We start from the raw sequence: 24,124 nt of genomic DNA, 5'->3' as shown, positions 1-24,124 counted from the left end.
AATAGCTATGCCTTTATATCTTATTTTATCTAAAACAGAAACATCCATTCACCAAAGCCAAATGGATGGTCTTGCAGGAAAAACCCAAGTGTCACTCATTACCTTTCTGATGCAATTAGTAAACAACGTAACAAAAGACAAACGGTTCTCTGCTCTGAATTTTACCATAAAAAGAACACTTTAATAAGATTTGTTATTTAAAGACTGATCATGCTTATTTGAACTAGTTGCATGAGAGGCACACATGAAATGGAATTCACTTACTCATTTTTAGTTTGCCAGTTCTTTTGAGACACTGAAAGAAAATTATATATTCTGGACAAATGCATTTTTCCTCCCATGGTGATTTTCTTGCTTTTGACAAGTAGTCTTTCTGATACAATAGGTCACTTCTGCACCTTGTTCAGACCACAAACATTCTTGTAAATTTCCTAAAGATTCCTCAAATATGTTTTATCTGTTAACTTACAAAAAAACTAAACCAAACTATACATTTTTTTTTTCTATCAAAACAGGAGTAAAACTGATTAGGTCTTATTTCCATAGGTATTTCCATTTGAAGTGGCAGACAGCTGGCAGTCTAAATTAGTTGGATTAACTTAAAAAATTATGTTATTTAGCTACCTTGTGTCAGGTTTTAGGTTTTCCACAGTAGAATGGGTTTGATTTGTAGTGATAATTGATTTCTCCTTTTCACCATCACTTCCTCCATTTTCAGTTGACACAACCTCATACTCTGGAAAATTACAGTAAAGAAAAATTAGATCAAGTAACGTCTCTTACCCAAGCTTCTTAAATACAACCAGATAGTGAATGAGTATGCAATTTTACAGGAATTCAACCTTTCTGCCTTTTGCCAGCCTGAAGTCAATATGTGATGTGGACATTTTAATTCATTCAAGTTGGAAGAGAAAATGCAGGAAATGAATGAGCATACAAATATGTGCGTGCACAAACCAAGAAGTCCATCCAGTGCCTGCTTGCTACTCAGTGCACAAGGCAACAAACTGCCCTTCCTTTCTGTGGCAACACAAACAGCAAAGCATGAGCCGAATGGTCTTGGTTCCTGACACTTGCAGGTTTTATGAAAACAAGGAGGTGAGTGTGATCACTGCTTTGGTTGTTATTTGTTAGACCTTTCCATTATGCTTTGGTTTTGGGCGTACCCAATGAAAGCCCTTTTACACAGTTAAAGTCAAGCAAAGTAAGCATTCAAAAGGCAAAATGATGCAACAAATTATGTTTTCTGTTTCCACATTTCTATCTGAAACAGCACATTTATTTTTAAAAAAGAGATGCGATGCCTAAATAAGATGATTGGAAAAACATGCATAAACTACAAAAATAGAAAGAGATGGTAGCAAAACTGGTTTAAGCCTGTCTAAACAAGTAATGTTGTACTGGTGCCAATATGAAGCAATCACTGTTTTCAGAAAACAGGATTCAATGCCTTCTCTTGAATTCAGAATTGATTTTGATGAGTCATTAACTGAGTTGTGAGTTAATTTCAATGTTCAATTTTTGTCAGCCAATGTTGAAATACAGAAGATGGAAGAATTAAGAATGGCCATCTTGCATGTTTACCTGTCTGTGTGCTGAGCCCTGCATGACTCACAGGCATTTATTCCTAATATAAACCCCTTCCTTGAGAAATGAAAGAAAAAACAGACTCTTTTAACAGAGTGGGCTTGTGGACCCTCTTGCAGTGGGTCGTAATACTGCAAGTATTATGCTGGCAAAGTTCTACTGACATACTAGATGGGTGTAAGCTTTGATTGTGCCTGGCCCACTGTGAAACAACAGCCTCAGGTCAAGAAAGATGTCTACATTATGTGTGTGCATCTAGATATGCTGCTGTATTGTTGAAACTTCTTGACTAGATCTTACCAGATCCTGTACAGAGAGGAGCCAGAAAATTGGAGGAGATACAGAGTCATATTTCTTAAATGTTTTTTCATGTCATCACTGACACCAATGATCCTTGTTGTACAAATCTTGTTATAATCTAGTAGCATTTTCTTATCCACACTGGAGTAGCACAAGAATACCCCAAACCACTGGGCTCCTTTAATCCCTGGAGATTAAAGTACTTTTAAATGACAAAAAACTACTGTGAAAGTAAACTAAGCTGGAAATGCTGTATTATCAGACAATGGAGGAAAGAAATCAAACCAACCAGTAACAGTGTCATTATCTGGTTTTTCCCAATCCAATATGACAAAGGATGGACAGCCCTCTACAGTCACCACTGTGAGGTTGGTTGGAGGATTCTGGGGAGGACGAGTGGGTTCTTCCTTGCTGCCAACTTCTTCTTGGGGAAAATGTTCAAGAGAGCTTGTGATGGAGCAAGGCACATCATCATCCTTCTTCATGTACTTGACATGGGGGGCTAAGAACAATATAGGAAAGACCTGTTATTCTATAGAGTGTATTTAAAAAATGGCAGTGCCATTTCACCTGGTGCACAACATCCATCTCAGGACACCAAGTAAAAGTCTGCACAAGTGAAACACAAAGCTTCCAGAATAAACCCCATATATTCAATATGAAGCTGCTTGTTCTCATTTTTATCTGTTTGTTTTGGATTTTATGTTTTTGTTTTTGGTTTTTTCCTTGTTTTAAAATTTTTCTTATTATTGTTCGACCTGGAATCTGCACTGCTTCACTCCCTGGCACCACTGATGAAATGGCACTCTGAAGATATTAGCAGGTGATACACACTGTTTGAAAAAATTAAAATCTGTCACAAAATTTAAAAAATCAACTTTATTTCTTCTATAGTAAAATGAGACTATAATTCTACTTGCAGCTTTTGACGGGTATGCTAATACAAAGACATACACTTTTGTTTCACCACAAGGAGCAACAACTTCAGCCCAGAAAATGCTGGTTTGTACTGCAGCTCTTACATCTGCCACTGAAGTGACACAGAATCAAATAAAATGTTGGCCTTTGAATACCCAAATAAGATAATTTGATGCAAAATAGCTCAGACTTCACATGCTCCCTGAAATAAAAATACCACAGCTATGAACATCCTACCTTGGTACCTTGGTTTTCCTGAAGAATCTGTTTCTGATGTGGGACTTGAGCTGAAGACTGTTGCATCAACTGTAGAAAACACAGTTATAATTTGCAATAAATACAAAATTTCAGTGTTAGAACTGAATCATTTCACAGTTCCTTTGGCATTTTAAATAATTATAAGAATAGATAAATGGTAGACATTTGCTGGCAGATCTGGCTCTTCATTTTAGGTGTATTTTCTGTGATGCTGTGTAAACCCTGTACTTACCTGCTAGTACAGCCAGCCATAATCAAAATGACAGATTTAATGACTGCAGCTGGATTCAATTAATGTAATATATATAAAATACTTTTTAGACCATTGTCTTGCATTTGCTTTAGTTTAATTTTTTTGTAAGGAAGAAGAAGGTCAGCCATGGAAAAAGGAGGTTTTTGCACTGTGCTGGCTGTTTAGCTTGGAGCTTTTTTGATATTCCTGGGATATATAGAACTATTACATTGGCACAGTAACTTCTCTAAAAATAACAATAAGGAAATAAAAAAATTTCTGTCTTCAGAGTGTACAACTACAACAAAATTTGAAGGGAATTGAAAGCAAATATAGTGGTGAAGAGAAATGTGCTAAAGCAGTCAGGATTCATGATACAATGTTGTATTAATCAGCCACTACACTGAACATGATGCAAATATTAAAATGGACCTCAACAGATAAAACACAATACCTTCCCAAGAAGCATTTATAAATAAATCTAGCATCCAGCATGCTTTTCTGGGCACTGTGGGTCACAGTGAGTTCATGAGCATTGTAAGGAGACAAGAATTTAAGAATTACTATAAATCCAGGAAAATTAGAAGCAGCATCATTCATGGCAATATACCAAGAACTGCACATTTGGGCCCAAAAATTCTAAGCAAATCCTCCTCCAAACCCATTACTGTGTGCCACCTTGGAAACACTTAGCTCTGAATTTGTAATCAGCTCCCAGTTTTATAAAGGGCAAATTACCCTCTGACCACTATGATTGCACTACTACAATTTTTTCAGTTTAAATGGTGGCAGTTTGATCAAATAAAGGAGGCTATCACATCTATGATGAGCACTGTCAGCCACTGGCAAATAACATGTTGAGTTTATGTCCTGGGAAAATTGAAACATCCAGGTAAAGAAGTGCCTTGTCCAATCTTTGCACAGCTTTAAATGGCCACAGAGCAGTATTGAAAGCCTGTATGGATTTCTAGGAAAATGGAAGCCTTGTCATGTTCTCAATTACCAAGACAAGAAGCGAGCTAGATCTCAGTCAGTCAAATCAGAAAAGTAAAGGCATAAAAGAAATCAGAATCACTCCAGACACAATAATTTCTTATGCTGAATATACAGCGCATCAATAAAGTTCAGGGAAGGGAAGCAAAAGAAAAATGGAAACCTTAATGTAAATCACAAAAAAAAAAAAAAAAAAAAAAAAAAAAAAAAAAAATTAAAAAAAAGGAAGAAAAAGAAGAAACCAGAACTGTTTTTAACATGCTTACCATAGTACTCTGGAGTTGCAAAAGCTGTTGGTGTCTTATATAATGTTCCTGTCCTCACAGGTGGTGTTGGTCCAGCAGGCTTAGCTACAGTGACAGATGGAGGGACTTGTAGCAACAAGACATTCAGCATTTGAAGGAGTCAAACAGCTTTCTCATTTTCTAAGAGAACTCAGTTTGTGACAACTGCTTCATGAAACAAATATTTTCATTCAAATCCTAGTAATCCCTCAGCTCGATTCAGGAAAGTTCTGAACTGTGCTAGTTGCAAACGTAACCTAATCCTGAAACCCAGTAAGAAATTTCTGTGCTACTTTGAGGTTGTTTGGAGGACTTTAGTTGTCTAGAATATAACCTGGTTTAATGCACAGAACCATCCTACACAGACTGGTAAAAGGATGCAAAATGACCAGCTCTGACATTGCTGTTCCTTGAAGAAAGAGCACATTTCTTCCTGAGTTGCAAGGCACAATAGCTGAAGTCAGCAACTGAAACTTGGAGATTCTTCCCTCAAATATAGGTAAGATTAATTAATTTCTGCTCTCAATATAGCACAGACATTAGTGGTGCTGAACATTTCTAGTGATAAACACTGAGTCCTTAACTGTGGTCTGCATTAAGAGTTTAACCACAGAACAGTGCTGGAGCTTACACTAAATGAAATTAAGAAAAACCTCAAATGAAAGCAAAGAAAAGGCAGCCAAGTCCAGCATTTTCAACATTTATAGCACTATATCATTCAAGAAGAAAAGTTTTCTTGCTGAAATAATTTCTGTAGTAGGTTCCATAAGTCTGGACAGAAACTAACTGATAGAGGCAATATTATCACCTATAGTTAGACAACTATTTAAAAAAAGTATTTCAGATTATGTGACATTGCTGTTATTCTTCAGCTGTTACCACCTAATAAAGAAAACAGGTTTCTAAGAGGCAAACAATCCATGGTAAAGGTCTTGATTTCTTGCATAATGGCTGTAAAAGACAAGAATTAAATTCATAAAACATGCAGATACTCCCAGATAACCATGATATGACAGCGAAATCTGAACTCTGAAGAGTCAAGAACTACATAATGTAGTTACCTCCCCATCATATATGACACATATATGATGTGTCATATATGATGGTAACTGAAGGCAGAACTCTGGAGAGCCAAGTTTAAGGCAACAAAAATCCCTACTTTCCACTAATTTTCTTAATGAAGTGGAAATCTGAAATATTCTCGCTAGAGTTCAGTTTCACAAAGTTTCTGGAACTCTCATTTCCATTTCTTTTTATCCATTCAGGAGACTTAATGTCTGCATAGAAACCTTTCCATAATATCCACTGGATGAGTTAGAAAGATGCAAGTAAGGAATTAATCACAGTGTTAATGAGAAATAGGACAGAATTCTGACAGGAAAAATCCAAGAACATTGAGGCAAATTTTTCCTGTTGGTACAGTGGAACTGTCTCTCTCTCCAGGGAACCAGAAGAAACAAAATTACAATGTTTAAAACTAAGCTGGATAAAACACCAGGAAACACAGAAGAAGGAAAATCTACTGTCCCCACAAGGAAGAACCAGATCATTTAAGCAATTTATTCCATCTTGAAAGCCTAGGAAGGTATGGTAAATACTGACTACCACATAACCTGGCCTCCACTGTCAGGAAAAATTGAAAATTTTGTTGAAATTTCAAAACACTGGTAAATTAATTAGACACTTACTGGAGCAAATTAGTATAGATCCCAATACAAGCTAAAGAAAATATATCAGGTTTAAGACTGAGGAGGTCTTCTGTTTTCTGGGAACTATTGCTAAGGAAACACCACCCAACAACAACAAGTACAGACACAGTATTTCAATCTTGGCTCTGCTGATGAATAAATATATAGATTGTCTCATCCATCCTGGAGATTCTTGCTACTCATCTGACACACAAAATACTTAAGTATTATTTAGGTCTTCAGCACCTTAATAGCAGATAAAGTCCCAAATAAAATAAACAAACAACAACAAAAAACCATTATAGGAAATCCAGAGAGTATTCATATATAGCTGTATATTCTAATGTATAAACACCTTTGTACCTCCAAGGAACTACAGAGATCAATATGAAGAGGAAAAAAGCTGTCATAATGTTAAGCTTAAGGAAATGATAGTTTCTGACTATGTGGAGTAATGTTAGCCTAAGGATTCTTATATAGAATCCACTGCCAGAACATCCATGTGGATACTGAATACCTGCTTCAGGATTAACTTAAAATAAAATAGGAAAGGTGACATTTTCTGTGTCCTATTAAACCAATACTGAGAAGCCAGAGTACAACAATCAATAGCACAATAATCAAGCTAAACTCTGCACATGGAACAACTCAGCTTGCTCTACTTCCCAGTATATATAATGGACTCCCAGTGCAGTCAGTTGTCTGGGTGACTATTAGCTCATTTTTGCAGTGGTTAATGGATGTACCATATATATATATAAAAGCAATTCCATAACAAATAACCAGTTAACAAATAGCTAGCAAATAGCTAGGCACTGAAGCACGATAGTCAACATCTCCCATCCAAAATGCACATTAAAGAGCAAAAAATCATATTAGTAGACAAGAAATATTCTTAAGGTTGATCTTAAAGGATGACTTGGAGTGTGCTATTTTGCTTTCAGCTTCCTTACTAGGTGTGACTTTGATATAACTAGGTTAGGGGGAAAAAAAAGAAACAAGGTTTTTGTAAGAAGACAAAAAACCACAAGGCCTGTATGTTCCAAAAGACTAGTTTCTATAGATATCACAGATCAAAGAAATCTATGCTATAGAAGTCTCCTATACCCTGCTAGCCAGTTTTATCTCACACACAATAAAATGATTATGCTGAAAAGGCTGAAATACCTGGGCTCCCTGGTTTACCAGTGACGGTGTTAGGAGGCAGAGGTTTTCTTCTCATTGGTGTAGGTCTGGCAGGAGGAATAGGAGGGTGCTGAGGGCCAGGTGGTAGAGTCACTGAATGACATTACAAGACAGCATTATTAATTATTTAACATCAAATTCCATCAAAGCAGAAACACACTAGAAGTTGTATTCTGACTTCTCAAGCAATGTTTCATATCTGATTTAACATCAAAAGTGGAGAGGTGAGATTAGGAGACGATCTGAGCTACATTTTCAGCCTTAAATCTCTGAGAACTGTGTGCCATGAAGTTTTACAAAAAGTTTACACTGAAAAAATGTAGTTCCTTTGAGATTTTGCACAAGTGTTTCAGTGACTCACTTTCTGTGTAGTTACTCATTTTTGTTGACAGTAATTTTTGGCATTCAAATGGATACATCTTCACACAACAAACACCATCTCAATGTGCTAGGAAACATCTTCAGTATCCTACTCACAAAATTTCTGACCTCTTGTACTTTCTGACTAATACAACTGGCCACCCTCAGCTTGAAGCAAAATGTGTAAGAAAATGAAATTATCATTAGGAACACTTTATTCTAGGTCATTCAAAACTGAAAAAAGTTTCTGTCACCTCATACACTGACACAGCTAAAGACAATTACCATTGTTGAAATTTCTGAAGCACCCAACTTGGTTATTTCAATGTGCAGCTCTAGCCAGTACCCACCACATTTATCTGATAATTTCTTTTGACAGTGAGGTATAAAAGGAAAACATAAGCCCCTTAATTCATACTTACAAATCCTTTTACTGTACTTTCCAGACAATTATGAAGGATTTTATTATGCAAAGGAAAGGCAAAGATTTTTGTTCCACTATTCACCTTTGCCCTTCTTTCCTTAAGAAAATCCAGGAGACATGTGCAACACATTTATGTAACAAAAGCCTTTTTGTACCTAAAAGGAGAAAATCCTCAAGAGTAGTATAATTATCATAAGACTGCCAATGTCAACAACTCTGCAAGTTGCCTGATACTGAATTACTGGCACCATAAGGTACCTCAGGTCCTGTGTATCAGTCCTTGGCTCACCCTATAAATAGAGAGACTGTGGGCGAGAAGGGAGCAAATCCAAAGATGATTTAGGAGAGATTTTTTGGAAATAATTACAATATGCAACCAGGAATATCTCCATCTCTCTCTCTCTCTTCTCTTTTCCTTTTTGGACTCTTGTAGTCACTTATAAAACAGTGGATTTATTTTTTTTAAATCACTCAGATCAAGACAGAAAATAATGCTCTATCTAATTTAGGAGGATGTAGTGGTTTTGAAAATAGCATTTGTAGGTTTCATAGTAATTCTTAATTTCCAGATGGAGATGAAAAAAATATGCTTAAGGCCAGAAAAAATATAATACATTTTTGTGTATATGTCATCATATCCTAGATATTACTATATGGTAGTACTCATCATTACTTTTCCCCCTGCTCATAATTAGAGAGGGGGGTTGTCCAAGGTATTTATGAAGTAAAAATGTGCAAGTATTGACTTCCCAGTGGTTTCTATAATATTTTCTGAGCAGCATAACTACAACAGTTGCACATAACTAAAACAAAACATTCAGAGTACTGGGTCACAATAGAATCTACTGAAGTGTACTCTGGAAAAACAAGAATTCCTACTTTTCCCTTCTGCTACTTCCAACAATGATTTGGGTGCTGGTCGATGACGCTACAAAATCTAATTATCAGTGTGTGGAGACTGAACTTGTAAGTTAGGATGCACAACAGAATTTAGGGATTTCATGAGTGTAGATTCTTGTAAGGACAACAACATGGTGAAATGTTCTTATTTAATTAATCTCTAGGCTTCTTTATGGATTGGGAGTCCTTAACTCAGACTCTCTTGATGAAAGAGAAGGATGAGCAGTCTCTTAGGGCAGACATCTTTATTGGTGACATACAGAATGGGAATGGGGGCACCCTCAGCAATTCTGTGGATGATACCAAGCTGGTTGTGCAGTGGACATTGGAGGGAAGGATCCCATCCAGACAACTCTGGCAGGCTGAGTAGGGGCCAATGCAAACCTCATAAAGTCCATTACAGCCAAGCACAAAATCTAGCTCCTGGATTGGGTGCAATGACCAGTCTCAGTGCTGGCTAGATGAAAGACTATAAACAGCCCTGCTCTGCAGATATGGACTTGAGGATACTGGTGAATGAAAAACTAGAGACAAACCAGCAATGTGGGCTCACAGCCCAGAAAGCCATTTTTATCCCGGGCTGCACCAGAAGGAGTGTGGCCAGCAGGGCAGGGGAGGTGATTCTACCCCTCTGCTGGAGTGCTGCATCCAGCTGTGGGGGTCTCCAGAAAAACAACAACAGAGACCTGTTAGAACAAGTCCATGGAAGGGCCACAAAATCCATCAGAGGGCTGGAGCCCTTCTGCTATGAAGAACCTCAGAGAGTTGGGGCTGTTTAATGAGGAGAAGGCTCCAGAGAGACCTTAGTGCAACGTGCAGTACTTACAGAGGGCTTGTGAGAGAAATGGAGAAAGGGTTTCTAACAATGGTAGGAGACAAGGAGAGAGAGTTTTAAACTGTTTAAAGGGTAGATTTATATTAGATAATAATATATACTGGAAGAGAGTTGGTTTGGATTAGATTTTAGGAAGAAATTCTTTACTGTGAGGGTGGCGAGGCACTGGAGTAGGTTGCCCAGAGAAACTGTGGCTGTCCCATCCCTGGCACCGTTGGATGGGGCTTGAAGCAACCTGGTTTGGTGGAAGGTGTCCCTCCCAAGGCAGGTGAGTGGAGCTCTTTGATCTTTAAACTTTCCTTCTTACCCAAATCATTCTACAATTCCATGAATTTTGATATACATGTTAAAGCCACATGAAGAGAGATGAGACTCCAGTTATACAAGAAAATTATGAAACAGTAGTAGCTAATTTCACAACCATACCCAACTGCCTTTTATAACTACAGTTCAAGGTATTGACTGACCTCAAAGCTCTAAAAGCTTAACTTTAGACATCAAATGTCATAAAACAAGTAAAAGTTGGTCTTAATGTCCCCCCAAATCTATGTGCATAAAAAACCTTCAAGTCTCTGCAAATCACAAGTTGGATTTACTTAAGGAAACACCACTGCCTGACATTCAGTAACAAAAAGTGCAGAGTATCATCCTTATTTTGATTTTGCATTTGGCCTTCAGCTGCTGCTAATAGTACATCAGACTAGATTTAATCTTTGCAAAGTACAGTGGTCAGACTGAATAAACTAAAAAATGATAAAACATCAGAACCTGGCCATCAAGATAGGCTCTTATCTTTGTAGAGGTAAATTAGGTGCAAAGGAAATCCAACAGGGATTAGGACACACAGCAGTTTATAAATTAGTGTTTTAAAATCCAGTAACATGTTCTCAAAAAGAAGCCACCTAAAAAGAACATCTGCAGCTGAGTAGTAAATCCAAGAGTAAAACAAAAGATTCCATTTTCAGTCAGTTTCTATGTCAGAAAAAACCACAACTAAAGCAAATTTTGTGCTTGATTATGCTTATGAAACAGAGAAATTATTTATACATCAGGGTACTTACCTGTGGTATGTATGTTTCAGTTAAAATATTTAGATTTGAAAACATGATTGCAAGATTTGCTAGAGGAGTAAACCTTACAAGTCTTGTATTATACATGTAAAAAACCCCTGTAACCTGATTTACTCCACGTTGTTATTTTCCTTCAAGCCTAATGTTCTAATTTTCCCAACAATCCAAATATTCAATGAAACTTCCTCATACATGGGAGTACAAGTTGGTTATGCTTTTACCTGATTCTCCTTTGCTATATGGAAAATATTAGCATTAAAAAAATCAGTGCTTACGTATTGTAGCTGTTAGACCATAAGGATACAGCTTTGGTGGTGAAAATTTCTACCATATGTAGTGACTAAGCATATGTAAGTGACTGTGTTGTGACTATAAATTATTATTATCTCTTTTAGTAGAATCCTGAAGCCACAAGAATGTGTATTGATGAGGATGATTATGAATTATTTTTTCTTCTCAGTGGAGGTGCTTTGTGTGCAGAAAAGGCAGTGTTTTTATTTTTAATAACAACTGTTAAAAATTGCTCTGTTATTTAGTTTTATTAACCTTACCAGGAATTGGCCTTTGCCAGGTGTCAACATATTCTGGAGGTCTTTTGACATCCATGTCAATTGGTCTGGGAGTAGCCTCAGGTGTATAAAGGCCATCTGTGAAAAAAAAAAAAAATGAAATAAGTATCTACAGTGTGGCACCAAGTCATGGTATATTTGTATATTGAATATGTTCAAACTCCAGGTGATATCATGTGCAAAACCAACAAGTGTCTCATCCATGTTTTTACTGATAACTTGGTCATATCCATTATCTTCTTATTCAGGTAAGTGGAAAGTGATCTGGTTCTACAAAGTCTGCAGTTTAAGTTCAAACATTCCTCAAGTAAAGTATATTTGGAAAGAGAAGATTAATAAGATGAAAAGGTAACAGATGAGTTAAACCAAGATTATTTTGGAAAAATGAGTTGAGAGAACATTCTAGTTTTTCAGTGTAAAGAGTAAAATGTCCATTCATTTTTGCAAAGGACAAAGTTCTTCTCCCCATTATATGATCTCTGGTCATCCTCCATATTTAATGGTTAGAGCAATTCTGGACCAAATTATTCACCATGTTTGGAGTACAGGAGACAAAGTATACACAATATCCAGTCTGCATATAAGAGAAAATCCTACTTAAAAGTTATATAAACACATTTTTAAAAAAGTAAGTGGCATTAAAAGATCAACACAACTCCTGGTGCAGAACAACTGTTTCACATGCTGGTATTTATAGGACAGCCAGAATGTTAAACTAATATCCTGTCTCTACATAAAGTAAGTATATTTACTTTATCCAGTAAAGCAATAAGATGCATTGCAGCTTCATCATGTTTGTGGGAAAACCTCCCTGCACCCTTGCTCAGGATGTTAGACAAAAACCCCTAAAATTTATTATATTTAAAACAAAAATCTTAATATTATTATAATTATCAAATTCCAACCCTGTTCCAACACGACCTAATCACTTCAGCTAAAGATTTCATAGATTTATAATCTGGATCTAAATTTGATTTGATATTTCACTAGTATTTTAATGGAGTGAAGAAGATAATTTTTCAATTACTTTATATTTGACCATTTTTTGTTGCATGTTCATTATAAATCCACAGTCCATACATGATAAATAATTTACTGAAGATTAAAGCAAGCTGGGAGTAAGACTTGCAGGAAGCTGGGAAATGGACACAGGTGACTTGGTCCCTGTGTATAAAATATCTGAACACATCATACCTATGGTTTTATATAACTGCAATTTGTCTTCAGATAATTAAAAAGATTAATTAGATCTTCAGCTATACAAAGCACCAGAGTGATAATCAATGTTTCATGTGAATGATGTTCAAGGAAGAAAAGGCATGAGAAGACCAGCACCAGCCTTAAAAAAAATAAAAATAATCTTGTACATCATGAGGTATAGTTAGAGCAAGTTTAGTTTCTCAGCTCACTTTTAAGTGAACATATCAACAAAATGTGGTTGCACATTGACTAATTCACATTAAATCACTCAAGTGTGTATAACAAGCCTAAATTATTTGTGCATGCTACAGTCTCTACAGAAAACCAATCTCTTTTCTGCTTCTTAGAATCAAATTTAGATTAATATTTTCTGAGTTATGTCAGCTGAGAATGAACAAAATATTGCACATGTTCTAGCTGGAAGAAGTAATTTTGTTTTCTTTTCAGAAACATGCACTGCTGTTCGGACATCAGTAAAGTAGTACTGAAAAATAAGTCAAAGTTTCAAACCACAATACCTTCATGTTGACAAAATCTCCTATTTTGAGTACTTCAAGTTACATGAAAGTTTATGTTTTCACACAAGGTACCTGCACAACCAAAGTTTGCTGAATTTGTCATAGCATTTGCCTTACTCTACCTAATGTAACTTGCTTATTAAAAGCACTTATCACGTTCATCCAAACTTTTAGCCACAATTTAGAACAGACCTATTACTTGCATATGTCTTTGAGTCTTTTTTTCATTCTATATTTTTTCCTGGAAAGACTCATGGGGTCTGGAACATGTTAAACCAACCTCTCCTGGTTCTGATGTCTTTAATTGTAGGAATACTATTAGGAGGGTGGATCATTTAAAGGGAAATATTGAAAAAAGTCCTCTTGATAAAATAAACTGTAATACCTTTATACTTGAGTTCCTCTGGAACTTGGCTATACACACACAGTTTAAAAAATAAAAAGAAAACAGAACAAAAAGTTAATGGTCATTTTAATGAAAACCATGTATGCCTCCATTTCACAAGGGAAATAAAAATGTTGTTCAAAGTTTGTTTGCTGACATTTGTCAGAAAGCTCACTAGATCAGGAGCAGTATTTACATGGTTAGGATTAAATTAAAAAACAACCCAGTAAGGTAAATTACATACACCAACATGAAAAGCCATCTGAATAAAATGGCATTCTAGAGAAAATGGCTAAAACATGACAAAAACCTAAAAGGAATGCTAGCCATGAGGAAGCAATCCCTGCCTCCTTTCCACAGTGCAGTTTACCACCTGGCACTAGAGCTGGCCGTGAGGCTGAGAAGCCTGCCAGGAAACCAGCCACAACCCCATGTGCTGGTGCTGGAAAAAACAAATTCCACTGCTTATCACCTGCAGCTGCCAACTCTCCCTGCGTGGGGTGAAACATCTTTGCACTGAGGCTAACAAGCCCAGCCAGGAGCAAGAAAAGGAGTACAATCAACAGCAGTGCCAGTCCAGCAAGGAATGAAAAGATCCAAACTGGTGACTGGCGTCCAAATAACGGAATATCCAAGAATAAGTGATGTAATGTCTAAAGGTAAGTCTGAAAACATATTGTTACACATATAGAGGATATTCCTAACAGCCCACTTAAAAATTCTGATCATCTTAGGTCAAAAGTTCAGGATTTTGATAAACCAACCACAGGAAAGAGTGAAAAAGGAACCTTTTCTGTCTTTGCTCAGCTGGTAGGATTTGGGGTTCCAGGTTATAGAGTTCTTTCCCTAGTGTCTTTTGCAGACATAGGAATTCTTTTGCAATAGATAATTAACTGCACATTGCTTGGGAGAGATAGAGAAGATTTCTTGAATTGGTTACCTGAATTCCTTTTTGTGCAAGTTTATTTTTGTGGGCACAGTCAGCCCTGTGTCTCAGACACTGGCTCAATGCTGTGATGTACTTGCCTTACAGAAGATTTGGGATTTCACTTACTGATCATCAAGAAAAGCACAGACTGAAAAGTTGTGACAAGCTGCAGTCCCCTCTCAAGATGACATAAATGTATGAATTCATCGGTGATTTCTCTTACACTTCTCAGAAGAAAGTTGCAGACTCACAGAAACGTGTCAATGAGCTGTTGTGGCAGTGGGGTTGCAGGTACAAAGAAGTGGGCAGGAGATAACAAAGGCCTTTGGTATTTTGGATACTTTGACTTAAAGGGCTTACTTGGCAGCACACAAAATTTAGCTAAAAGACATCTACAGCATGATTCTTTAACTTAGAGAAAAAAAATATACTTATTAACATTGGCAGTGGAAACCACTACTGGAAGTATCATTTTTCAGAAGAATTCTAAAAGAAGGTACTTATTTACCAGTGAGTACACATAGCATGCCCAGTAATTAGTAGTTTTGTGGTGACTTCTGACACAATCTATGACAATGAAACTCTAGTTCTTCCTGGCAACAAGCACTACTACAAAGCCATTGAAATAATAACAAATGATGGGCACACCAAGAGGGCCACTTACAATATGATTGCTTAAAACAGTACCTTAGCAACTTAAACCAGCATTAACACAAAACTCCATGTAGGTTTTACTACTATTGTGCTTATACTACTGATTTACTAAGCATGTATTAATTTTTTGCAGGTGTTTTTAATAACCTGCCAAATACTTCTGCTGAGGTTATGACCAGAGGGGAAAAAGCTCAATATGCTGTGTAATGTAATTGTGTGTTAGTGCATAATTTAATAATATGATAACTCCTGGAGACCTTAGGCATTCTCCTATTCCAGTAATCAAACATAAGAAAGCTCACTTGTATAAGGCGATTTCCAGTGCAAGTTAGCAACAAAACCTTTTGAGCCACAACTACTGAAATCAGGCAATTAATGCTTTAACTGGCTCTGATGTCTGGAATTTGATGGCCTTATTTAATTTACCAGAAGGACTATGAAAGGTCAAAGAACTTGTACCTCTAGTGAAGGCATTCACTCCATATGTAATACAGAAATGTATGCCATACTCTAAATAGGTTAAATTTATTTAAATTTAAATATACAACCATCTCTGCTGAATTTTTAGAATGTTAGAAATGTTACCATTTCTAACAACATGGTGGGCTTGTGAAAATGTACAGGAATGAGTTGCTGAAGTCATTCTATGATCAGCAACAGGTATTAAATTGCCAAATATAGCAGAAAGAAACATTACACAGGAAAAAATGTTTAGAATAGATGGAATATCCCTCAGGCTATCCTAATCAAGCTAGCACAGAAATAGTAACAGAAGCCAGCAATAATATGGGACAATAGAACTTTTAGTGGGTGGTCAGCTAAACGTTTGCCTTGAATATATACATAATTTATTTATTTATATTATTTATTATTTTAAACTTGTACTGTTGGTACAAGATTTAATTTAATTTAATTTAATATTTAATTAATCAATGGCTGTATAAAAAATAATCTCCAATGCTATTTGTATTGATGTAATAAATCAATGCTCTAGGAAAGAAAAAAAATGGATTCATTATGAATTATCACTGAAAATATTATGTTGATTGGATGGAAAAATCAAGACCAACTGAAAAAGCAGAAATTATTTTTCCCCCAAGAAGACATGTACTTTTAATAAATCTTTGTGGCTAGGGACATTTTTTATCTGTTGGTTAAGGATATGTAAATTGAAGCTCTCACTGTTGCCTGCCATCCACCAACATGGAATTTTGTGATGCTGAAGTATCCAAGCCTGAATACTGCACAGTCCAAACACTGCGTGGTCTGAGTGTCAGCAGGTCTGATGTGAACACACCACGGGCACAGGCAGTAACTAGAGAGATCCATGGCTTTAAGGCTTCCCTACCAAGTCTCCTGACTTGGGCTCAAACAAATGGGTGATCTTTTTCAATGGAGCATTTTCCAGAACTTATTGTGGATCTGACATCTAGAAAGCATTAGTGAAGAGTAGCCACACAGTAATAAACCTGTAAATTTACACAGACTGAGTGCCAATATAATTTCATAATCACCCTCAGGAATTGTATGACAAGATCAGTAGAAGCAATTACACATTCCACTCTGAGGAATGAAATTCTAGAATAAAACACAGTGAGATATTTTGCAGGGCTCAAGATGACTTGGGCAAGCCACATTCCAGTCTTTTATTGATAAATTAAAAAAAAACACCCCAAACCCAGAACTCTACCTGTTGTTGGCATAATCCACTTTGGCAGTCCAGGTGCTCTTGTTCTTAGTGGTGGTAGTGTGGTTCTCCTAAAAGCTGTAAGAGAGTTTAAAAAGAAGAAAAGGAAAAAGAAGAAAAAAAGAAAGAAGTTCCATGAGAAGAGTACCCAACAGACTTCTATGTGATGCCAAGAATTCCACACTAGAGAAGAAATAAAACCTGCTGTGATGACACACGTATTTTTGGTTTAATTTTTTTTTTCTGATTTGGAAAGGGTTTACCACTAGACTTATTAATTGATTGAAAATTATCCCCTTTTTTCCCTCCCAGCAATACTTAAAATTCCACTAAGAATAGATAAAATTAATTAACTATTTAATCTCCTCCCCATCCCAGACTGAATAAACAATTATTACCAGGTCTGGTCTGTGGTTTATCCGTAGGCTGCGGTCTTGCAGAAGGGAGATGAGTTTTATGAGGTGCTAAAAGAAATAAGGTCCTGTTTCAATGCTGTGTGTAACAGAACAGGGACAGTGCAGTGCAATTTGCCAGACAAAAAGGTCCATGCACCAATGTGATACAGCAAAATGGACACATGAGAGTTCTATGAGAACTAATCCAAAATGCATGTGGAAAATGCTAGTTTCTTTAGTGGCCAGATGGCTCCATCATGCAGTCTGACCAGTTACATTCATATGTAGGTTTAGGAAAAAGATGTAAAATATTTACAGCCAGTTACCCAACTGTATATGGATACAGAGTTAGCTCTGCAAGGTATCCATGGCCTTAAGACATTTAATTAGGTTCTGTAAAAAACAAACAAACAAAAAACCTCAAAATAAAACACTGAACTGAAACCCCCCAAACCAAAGACTTAGATAAAACTATGAGACATTAAAATATTGCTGAGAAAACAACTGGGAGCATTCAATGCAGACACTGTGCAGGGCAGCTGAAGAACAGTGTCTTCAGCAAGGCTGAAATCAGAAGCCCTCAACCTTTTTTTATTGTTGCCTTTCACTTGCAAAATAATTTTGACACCCTAGATGTTATGGGATCTGTGGAAGCTGAAAGCATAAGCAATAGTCACTGTTACCATGCGCCCAATTAGCAACGTCGGTAAATCAGGTTTTTTAAGTAGAGCTGGCTATTTGATAGTCAGGACAAATAAATGTTCGACCCATAACACTTAATCCAGCCTCTCCAAAGCATCGGAGAAAACACAGGCCAGAACATATTACTCATTTTTAACATTTAGATTGGGGATGTTTTACAGATTTAGATTTTGTAAAAAAAAGTTGAAACTCGGCATCAATGTTTGCAACACTATATACATGAGCATCCAATACACAGCTCTAATATGGTTTAAAAACTTCACATAATCTTCAAGATTTGAGGCAATACTGTGCAAATCCCATTTTCAGAGCAATAAACTAAAATATTTGATAAGGGGAAAAATAAATTTTCATATTGCGTATTTGAAGCAGTTTTAAAGGTAATAATGAACAGACTATTAAACCGTACTGATTTTACTTAAGATCTATAGACTCTCAACACCACAACTTAAGAAAGTCTTAAAAAATTACCTGTATCAAACCAAGGAATTTCAGTTGCTTGACCAATTTTGGGCCTGGGTGAAATGTGGTATGTTTCATTGGGAACTGAAAATGGACATATTACTGCTTAGCAAATGCAAATGATTTCCTTTTAAACATAAGACATCACAGATGGAAAGGAAATTCAAACTGTCTGTGCAAATCATAAACAAAAGAGTCAGTGCTAGAAATCTGGCTGAAAATCATGCTTTTATACATGTAAAAGACTTTTCAAGTCTGGTAAGACATGTGTCATTAGTAAGTCAGACAAAACCAGAAAAGATGATAAGGCAATGCCTTTATATGTGACTCCTCAGCCTTGTACATGTAATACTTATTTCTACAAAGAATCACATGAATAAGAAAAATGACTGGAAAATTAAAACCAGCAACATTTTTTACATGCACTGGACTGTAACTAACAAATGAACATGACAAAGATACATGAAAGTTTTTCTTTTGATTAAACTGTAGGTTTAGCCATATAGCAAAAGCAGAGAAAGTAAAGATTGATGAAAAATAAACTGATGCAATATTCTCATTACCCAAAGTTATTTTGGACCCATCAACAACATGAACTGTTACAAGGTTAATTGATCCCAGGTGTGTTGCCCTTGGAGCTATAAAAAATAAACCATTGTTCTGTGAGAAGGCAAATTAAAGAAGTTGGATTTCATGAAGGATCTCTCTCTCCATTGTTTCCTAAAATCCTATCTGCACATCTGCTAGGGCAATTTGAACAGACATGAGACAGGCACATTCTGATTAGTCTGGATGTATTTTCATGCTGACAACCAGACAGTACAAGCATTCTGCTGGGCCCCCACTAATTTCAGAACACTTGCCCTAAACCTGGAGTTCTGACAGTCTTTGGTCTTTCTCATACTTGTTGATTAATTTACACTTCTCAAAAGAAAATTCTAGAAGCTATGAGTAATGTATTTATTTTTCAGACCTCACTCAAATTTGAATGAATTAATTAAAAGGTCTCTAAGTTATCGGATGAAAAGGACAGACTGGCAGGCAGAGGCACACACTACATGACTTTTGTCTTTCAATAAATAAGAAAATAAGGTAAAATAAATAAGAAATAAGGTAAGAATATGGAAGCTGGAAAATAACCTCCTTACTGGCATAAGGAGCAGTTGCTGAAAGGTGCCATTTATATTTCACAGTAAAATATACTGTGAAATACGTATATTCACCAAAAAAAGTTTGTTTACAGTTTTTCCTACCAGTAGCTTGTTTTGCATATGCACCTTTATAATGATTTAGACTTTATATATAAATTTTATATTTTTTTAAAAGGCAAAAAATAAGCCTCTAAATTCTGTTCTCTGAAATTCTTTCCCTAAAACTAAATTTGTAGTGGTACCAAAAGATGGCACTTGTTAACTATGACATGATTGCAAATAGCTCTTATTCAACTGTGACTAAAAATCTAACTTTGTTATTGAACAGCCTGTCAAAACAAGGCATTTAGAAAAGAAATCTTTTTCCTGGACTGTTCAGTTTGATGTACACAGTAATATATATGTACATATGGTGTATGTATAGATAGAATATAGTTCTTGAATGAATAGTGGAATCTCTTTCACCATAAAAAATGGGCAAGGAGAAACAAGTTGGGAGGAAATTACTAAACAACTGATTAAGCTATTTGTCTGAGAATAAAATTTTATCAATTCAGAGGTTAGATCAGAGAGAAGGAAAGTTCAGGAGCTGCTCTTATAGACATGTAGTCTCTCCTCACCTAACTGTATTTTTCTGCTGTTCCTTTCCTCCTTAGCAATTTCTATTGAAATAGATCACCTCGTGCTAAAGCTCAGATATCATCACCCTTCACTATAGATGTGCATCCCTGAATGTGCCATGGTTACTGCAAAAATCACTGCTATTGAAGGCACTTCTACTCTTAGCATGTCAAATATCTTGGACTGAAACTCTGTATACAGATTTTGAAAAGTACTTGAGAAATTGAATCACATGTTTTTAGATAAACAAAATTCCCCAAAACAAAATAATTTTTTTTGAATGTAAGCACAGAAATATATTTTTATTAAAATTAATTAAATTTCTCACATTTTTTGATGGCTACTAAGCCCATTCAACTTCTTTCCATGGAAACTGATCCAATTCTTGGGCATTCACTTTGATATAATTTATGAACAAGTTCTCAGCTGAACAATGACACAAAATTCTGTCTACTTATTATGCATACCCCATGACCACAAAACTCAGTGACAGCAGAAATATAACTAAGGCAGTGCCACAGTAAGACTTCTAAAGTTACAAACTGTAAATTACCAGGTTTAGTTTGTGGTACTTCTGGCCCAACAGATGTTTTGGATTTGGAAGGAATGAGCAGTGTTTCTTTTGGAGCTGAAAGAAAAGGAAAAAGATTATTATTGTAGTCTTCAGGAGTCATGATCCAATGCCATACTTAGCCCACAAAAAATGCATGCCTCAAATGCCTGAAAAAAAGACAATAACAATTCCATGGCTTTCTGGAACCTGAAACAAAACCACTAGCCAAAACACAGAAAAGTCCCAGCAGTGTGCTGTAGGATAAGTTGAGTTAGGGGCTAAAATTCTTGCTCTAAAAGAAAAATGAGGCCACTGACTTCTGGTTGGAGATCTGACAAATACAGACTTCTGATCAGACATAAGTTGTATGCTATTTTTGCTTTACTTGACAAATAGAAATGAGAATCCTCTGTATCCTAAGACATATGCACGTGGCAGCAGAATGACGGATAGTGGAATGGTGTTATATAAATACCACATTGGAGCATGTTCTCTAGAAATTTCTCCACTGAAAAATCAGAAATACCTGCATCTTAATGTTAAGGAAACTTATTTACCCATCGTTGCCCTTGACCGACCAGTGGTGGTAGAAGATTTTGTAAAAATTGGTTGCGGAGTTGTCGGATATATTGCTGTTAAGGAGAAAATGTGAAAAATCTTAGAATATTTATCTGTAATCCAAACAAAGCAGCATTTGCTAAAACCTGTAAAATGTCCCAAACTAAGGAGTAGCAGAATATTTTGAAAACCAGCTGCTGACAGACATAATTATCTCTCTATTAACTTCTGCTATATATTTATATCAAAAATGGGAAAGCACACAGCCCTCCAGAACCATTTTTAAAGCTATTTTCATTTCAGTACAGCAGACAATGTCTGTAGCTAACTGCACAAGCACATTGTAAAGGAGTTCTGCTGCATTTTAAGAAAAGATTAACAAAAACTGTTCACAGAGTACCCAAGATTACCAGTAATCACAGAGAACTCAGTCTGCCTAGGCACTGAAATTTGTCAATACCCACACTACTACATTCCAGTCATCATTTGCTATGTCTAATAGACAGAGGAATACCATGATATATATTATACATATATTACTATTATTTATAGTGCAGTTTTGGCTTATTTTGGATTGATTATCTGAAGTGTAATGCATTTGTTTCACCACAAAACTGGCTAGGGATAATCCCATTAAGAAGCACAAAACCTGATACTTGGGGAAAGAATGATTGAACACCAAATTAAAATAATGCCTCCATTACCAGGTCTGGTGTATGGCACTCTTGGTCTTTCAGTTGTTTTTCGTTTGGTATGAATGAATGGTTTTTCAGTTGGAGCTGGAATAAAAACAGAAAGCGCCCAAAACAATAATGAAAAAAACCCACTGCTTTTCACAGCACACGGGGAACATAACTATGATCTGATCTAGAATAAGGCAAATTATGTTATTATGAAAGCTGGAATTCCTGCAAAGAAAGGAAAACAAGTTAAATGGCCACTTATGCCAAAAGACTTGTAAAAATATATACAAATTTTTAGCTTTGCATCAAGCAGTCTGGAATATACATCATCATATGGTAATAGGACAAAAATAGACAGTGGTAACCTGTGTCTTCCTCATCTGCCCCATATGAGTAGATGAGGGCAGGATTTCTTTTTTACTGGAACATTTGTGTCAAACTGATTTTTAACTTAAATTATTTTGTTCTTATGTTGGAATGATTTAATATTGTTATCTTCACACTATACAGATAAAAAAATTGTGTAACTAAAATTAGGAATCATTTACTGCAAAAGGTTATCTTAGCACTTTTTAGTCTGTGGTCTACATCAATGTGAGAGGTCCAAAATGATCTGCCTTAGCCTGTGCAGTTTTCATCCCTCTTGCTCTGAAGAATCATTTTCTGCATCTGACTCTTGCTCAGGTAGCTCAGGTGTTTACAACAGAGCACCTACTTCATAAATGCCTATCTGTTCATTGATGAACAGATACTGAAAGAATACTAACCTAAGTATCACTGCATACAGGGAATATAAATTGAAATAGAAACATGTTTAAAAGCAGTTTTAATTTCCTCTTCCTCAAAAAGAAAAGAAACATAGTTTGAAGATTATAAAATGCCTATTAATATTTCATTCTCAGAAAATATATACTATTTCATTCTCAAAAAATCACAGTCAAGGTCTGTCTCTGAAGCTGGGGACAGAAAACTGGTTGAACAACGATTGCTCAAGCAATGCTCCTGCTCCCAGATAGTGCTGGGTTCAGTGACCCTTACTTGGTCCACAAGTGACAATCTAACAAGACGAACACTCAGCTAAGGTTTCATGTATTTAAGCAAGTCTTCCCAACATGGATAACTGAAGAAAGCAGAGAGGATGGTTTCAAGTAGTAGAGTGGGATTTAGACAGTCTGCTCTGGAGCTATTTAGATAGCTGCTCTGGAGACTATGTCATTGTTGATATATTAAAATTTTTCTCTAAAATTAAACCATGAGGGGTGAAGAAGAAGAGTATTTTAGAATGAAAACAACCATAATTCACATGAAGAACAGGGCATTAACTCAGTTGGTTAGAGCATGGTGATAATGCAAGGGTTGTGATGAGCCAGTTTACTTCAGAGTTGGACTTGATGATCCTTGTGGGTCCCTTCCAGCCTAGAATATACTGTGACTCTATTTAAAGAGCAGATAGTGATGCTTCACAAAGTTCCCTTTTACTAGAAAATAGATAACATCTGGAGGAATTGCATCATCCTGACTGGAAAGGCTAGAAGAGGAGGAAAAGGACCTTTGAAAGTAAATGAGCTCATGCATCATTACCCTTATCAAGACCAAAGATCAAGTAAGTATCTACAAGAAGAGCAATATTTCATTATTAGCTTTTAATAAAATATAATAAGCTCTCTCTAAGATGATATTCTCTTAAAAAAGTGTAAAATAGAATAATTATTTATGAAATAACAGTTACCAAATATTGCCCTTGTTCTTTCAGGAATATGAGGAATCATAGTTGTATCTCGTTCATCAAAGGTTGGAAGAATCTCTGTTGGAAAAAATGTCAATAAATTATCTGAATAACGAAAGGAATCTCCCTTTCCTCTTTTTCTCAAAAATCCTTTCAGCACTATACTGTATACAACAGGAAAGGGATGTTATAGCATTTACCCTCAGAAATTTATGGTTAGGAAACAGCAGCAACAAACCCTCAGTGAAATCACTGATTATATTACATAGATCAGTTGGATTTATGATGGGGAGTCACC

The 24,124-nt window shown here is 36.0% G+C and overlaps 1 protein-coding gene across 1 annotated transcript in view; it reads right to left on the bottom strand.

Moving 5' to 3' along the window:
- The window catches only part of ABI3BP (ABI family member 3 binding protein), a 138,300-nt gene that overhangs the window by 19,309 nt on the left and 94,867 nt on the right, over nucleotides 1-24,124 (bottom strand). Inside the window, exons 40-52 of the mRNA XM_058044929.1 lie at nucleotides 23,830-23,904; nucleotides 22,122-22,196; nucleotides 21,417-21,491; nucleotides 20,860-20,934; nucleotides 18,544-18,618; nucleotides 17,374-17,439; nucleotides 16,979-17,053; nucleotides 11,586-11,681; nucleotides 7,428-7,538; nucleotides 4,555-4,638; nucleotides 3,043-3,111; nucleotides 2,177-2,389; nucleotides 625-736 (exon numbers count right to left, since the gene is read on the bottom strand). Coding sequence (XP_057900912.1) covers nucleotides 625-736; nucleotides 2,177-2,389; nucleotides 3,043-3,111; nucleotides 4,555-4,638; nucleotides 7,428-7,538; nucleotides 11,586-11,681; nucleotides 16,979-17,053; nucleotides 17,374-17,439; nucleotides 18,544-18,618; nucleotides 20,860-20,934; nucleotides 21,417-21,491; nucleotides 22,122-22,196; nucleotides 23,830-23,904 — 1,201 coding nt within the window. The remainder of the gene's footprint in view (nucleotides 1-624; nucleotides 737-2,176; nucleotides 2,390-3,042; nucleotides 3,112-4,554; nucleotides 4,639-7,427; nucleotides 7,539-11,585; nucleotides 11,682-16,978; nucleotides 17,054-17,373; nucleotides 17,440-18,543; nucleotides 18,619-20,859; nucleotides 20,935-21,416; nucleotides 21,492-22,121; nucleotides 22,197-23,829; nucleotides 23,905-24,124) is intronic.

Source organism: Melospiza georgiana, chromosome 2, assembly GCF_028018845.1.
Source record: "Melospiza georgiana isolate bMelGeo1 chromosome 2, bMelGeo1.pri, whole genome shotgun sequence".
Classification (NCBI taxonomy): Eukaryota; Metazoa; Chordata; class Aves; order Passeriformes; family Passerellidae; genus Melospiza; species Melospiza georgiana.
This window is presented reverse-complemented; position numbering and strand designations above follow the sequence as displayed.